This window comes from Pteropus vampyrus, unplaced genomic scaffold (assembly GCF_000151845.1).
Source record: "Pteropus vampyrus isolate Shadow unplaced genomic scaffold, Pvam_2.0 Scaffold176, whole genome shotgun sequence".
Taxonomy (NCBI): domain Eukaryota; kingdom Metazoa; phylum Chordata; class Mammalia; order Chiroptera; family Pteropodidae; genus Pteropus; species Pteropus vampyrus.
In genome coordinates, this window is record NW_011888957.1 from 1060688 (window position 1) to 1064245 (window position 3558).

General features: G+C 57.9%; 1 protein-coding gene across 1 annotated transcript in view; it reads right to left on the reverse strand.

Annotated features, from left to right (window-relative positions):
* PRDM16 (PR/SET domain 16) overlaps window positions 1-3558 on the reverse strand; it is a 317846-nt gene that overhangs the window by 36555 nt on the left and 277733 nt on the right. The window contains exon 5 of the mRNA XM_023536991.1: window positions 2864-2966. Within this exon, the coding sequence (XP_023392759.1) occupies window positions 2864-2966 (103 nt within the window). The remainder of the gene's footprint in view (window positions 1-2863; window positions 2967-3558) is intronic.

Consider the following 3558-nt stretch of genomic DNA (forward strand, 5'->3'; position numbering starts at 1 on the left):
CGTGGTGGGAAACGCTGCCCTCCCCCACCGCCTCCCGGCCCGCCATGGACCCAAGTTTGTCCTGGTCGAAGGACAGAGCCGGGAACAGGACATGTCTGAGCCTCGTCCCCCTCAGCCCCCCATGCTGTGGCGCGGCCGGGTGTCCAGCCAACGTCCATGCAGGTAAGGCTGGCATTGAATGCACACCTGGGGCGTGCTGGACAGGGCTGGGAAGGATGCGCACAACCCACGCATTAATATTTTAAAGAAATTCTCAAAGAATATGTTATATTCTGGTTAGATTATGCTACATTGTATTATATTACGTTATACTGTATTATATTATGTTGTATCGTATTACGCTGTATTGTATTATACTGTATTGTCTTACAATATGTCGGCCTCATATGCTTTATACACAATACACTGCGTTCTCTTGCCCTTTTTTTTGGAGAGAGAAAAAGTTAATGGTTTTAAGCCTTTCTCGAAAGAAAAGCACATTTGAATGGAAATGATTTTCTTTATTTTCTTCCAAGAGCAAGAAGTGCTTCTGAAAGAGCAATCTTTCCCCTTTCCCTTGAAAGGAAAATAAAAAGTCGCCGGAACCAATGAACCTAAAAGAGGCTCCCTGTGCTCTGAATCACCCGCAGAAAAACCAACATCGCGTTTCTTCACGAAGCTGCAGCCCCGACAGGCGCGTCCAGTCCCAGACCGGAGGGTTCCCCCAGCGTGCTGGCAAGCCAGGCCCTCCGTGTCTTCCGCGTCCCCTGAACCCTCTGCCCCCAACAACTGCACTGTCCTCATCTAAGTCGGGTGGGGGACCGGGGGGCCGTGGGGCCGTGGCTGGAGCTGACGCCCCATCGTCCACGCAAACTGGACTAAGCCAGCGCAGAGGCGGCCGGCGTCTCGTCTGCCTAATCTGCGTCTTGCTTGTCTATCTGAAGTTCCATCAGCGGCTTCTGATGGCAGAGCAGGAATGCAACAGAAAAATAAATCGGTGCCTAATGGCTTCAGAGAACCGAGGGGGACACAATTATGTGGCATCTACATGCTAATCTATCAGAATGGAGACTCAAAGCACTCAGGAGCTCACTCCAAAAATTCCTGCCGTGATAAGGGGCCGCCGCCTTGAGCTGGGGCTGGAATAAAAGATTTTTTTTTTATGATAATTATCTTAGTAAGGAACGTTTTTGCATTTTCTTTCTGTGTGATGCAGGGTTTAACTGGGGGGGGATGGCCGTTGCGAGGCAAAGGAGTGATCTTGACAGCAAAGAATATGAAAAGTCAAATATTTGATGTCGGACTATTGTGTGTGGAAAGCAATTAGCCCACAAACGTTTGATAAATTATTAGGAAAACGCAGACCCAGGTGCCGTAAGATCGGGGGCCGAAGCGAAGCAGGAATCAAGGTTTTCAGAACCTCCGGGAAGAAAGAAATTTCTCTACGCGACCGCGGTCCCGCCGGCGGGCACGCCGCTCCGGCTCCGTGGACCTCTTTCGGGGTTCTCGTGTGTCACTGAAGTGCATAGGTCTTTTCAACAATTATTTCAAGGAATAGGAGACCATCCCCCTGCCATCCGGCTCTCGCCATTTATTTTCCTTTTCTGCACGGCCTAATTAAAACCAAACTCGAGAGGAGAGTACGCAAAGCTGTCCTGCTGTGGCGGTCGCCTGTGGAACGACAGGGGGACACCAGCTTCCGCTGCATAAGGGAAGGCCGGCTCCTGCCTGCTGGCCACGCTCGGGATCGAAAGGGTAAATTAAGGCAGAGAGCTGTGTGTCTGCTCTCGGAGGCTTCCGGGTAATCCCTGTGCCCTGCTCCCTGCCCAGCCAATGCCACTGCCGCGCCCGTGACCCTGGGTGAAAGTTGCTGGGAGTGGCGTTCATCATCGAGCTGTGGTGTGTTTGCAGGGGAGGGAAAGAAAGACAGAAAGGAAGAGCCAGCCACCCCGTTTCTCTGCCACGAGCAGAATCGGTAGCTCGGGACACAGCCGGAAGGGGAGCCTGCCTTTCTGCTCACTTGTGGGGTCTCGTTGGCAGAGCAGTGGGCCCCAGGCCCAGCAGTCGCTCCCAGGGGAGGAGCCAGTCCTGGGGCCAAGGCAGTGGTCCCCGAGCTGACTTTTCCCATGACTCGGACCGGGTCCAGAATCCCAAGGTGACAGAGCACAGTGCTTAACAACGTGGACGCGGGAAGTACATCTGAGTCTCAGAATTCCTAGTCTGCTTGCGCCTAGGTGGACGGCCGGCCGGCCGGCCGAGGCAGGGAGGCGTGCCTACCGCCCAGACCCTGAGTGCCCAGCCAGGAGGCCGGCTGTGGGGACAGGGCGCACGGCGCTGGCAGAGGTGCAGCTGCTGTCCACAGCCCCGGGGGACGCGCCCACCCCGAGCTTCCCGCTTCCAGGCGCGCCGTGCCCCAGCGCTTCTCGCGGACTGTTTCTGTGAACTACAGATGGGCATTACGTTCGAGGGCGGCTGCCACCGCGCCCTCACGAAGGCGGCCGGAGCTTCTCGGTGGCACAGGGCTCTGCAGGCGACTGTCTGAGCCACAGCACCATCTCTGCGGTTGCCGTTGTTTGTAGGTACCGGGGACAGAGGCTGCCACCTCCCGCCCCGGGCTCCACATGCAGGGATGTAAGGCAGCACGACACCCACGCCCCGTACCCGCCGGACGGCCCAGGGCCTGTCTCGCACTCAGAGTGGGGCCCACAGGACTCATGGAAGGGGACAGTGAAGGGCTAAGGACGGGAAGTCGTAAGGAGAAAGCTGGCTCGTTCGGCCTGGGGTCCGGGCAGTGGCTGGGGTGCCCGGCCCCCATCATGCGGGAAGGGGTGACAGGCGGCCTTGGGAGCTGCCGGGCCTCTGCTCTTGCCAGTGGGGGCCTTACCGTCCAGACCAGGGGGCACCGTCCCCAAGGAGTAGGCGCCTTCCTTCACGTGCACAAGCAGCTCTTCTCCCGGCTCGATGTCCTTGATAACTTTATAATAGATCTGGGATGGAGAGAGAGACAGAGGGTCAGTGTGCTCGTCCTTGTTGCCTCGGAAGCCACACCGTGCACACCCAGCCCGTGTGTCGCCCGCTGCGCCGCCGGCTGGGGCTGCTCGGCCACCGGGGAGGCTGGGCCGCCGGCCGCCTGACCTGCGCGTAATTGTCACGAAGAGGATTCCCGTGGGAGCTTCGCAGAATGTGCCGAGAGGATGGAGCCCCCTTTTGTTTGACCCAGCTCTCGGACGTGCTGAGGGGTGCAATGTGGAATCAGGGACCATCGGCTCCGGAGTCTCCGGCGGGGTGTGTCCTGGCAGGGGATGTTCACGGGGCGTTGCTTTTCATTGGGGTGACTGCTTTTGCCCACGTGCATGTAAGTAAGACACCCTTTGTGGCCGGGGGATGGGGGTTCGGGCCAAGAGTGAATGTGGACGTTTATGAAAGTGGCCGTGAAGTCGGCGGCCCTGCGGGCCAGGGCCCAGGCCGTGGGCCTCACACGAGCGTGGACATCATCCTAGAGGGGACGTGGAGGGGAGCATGTGCCTGCGACAACAGGGGTCTGAGATGGGGGCACCCCTAAAAATGGGAAGGGGCGGC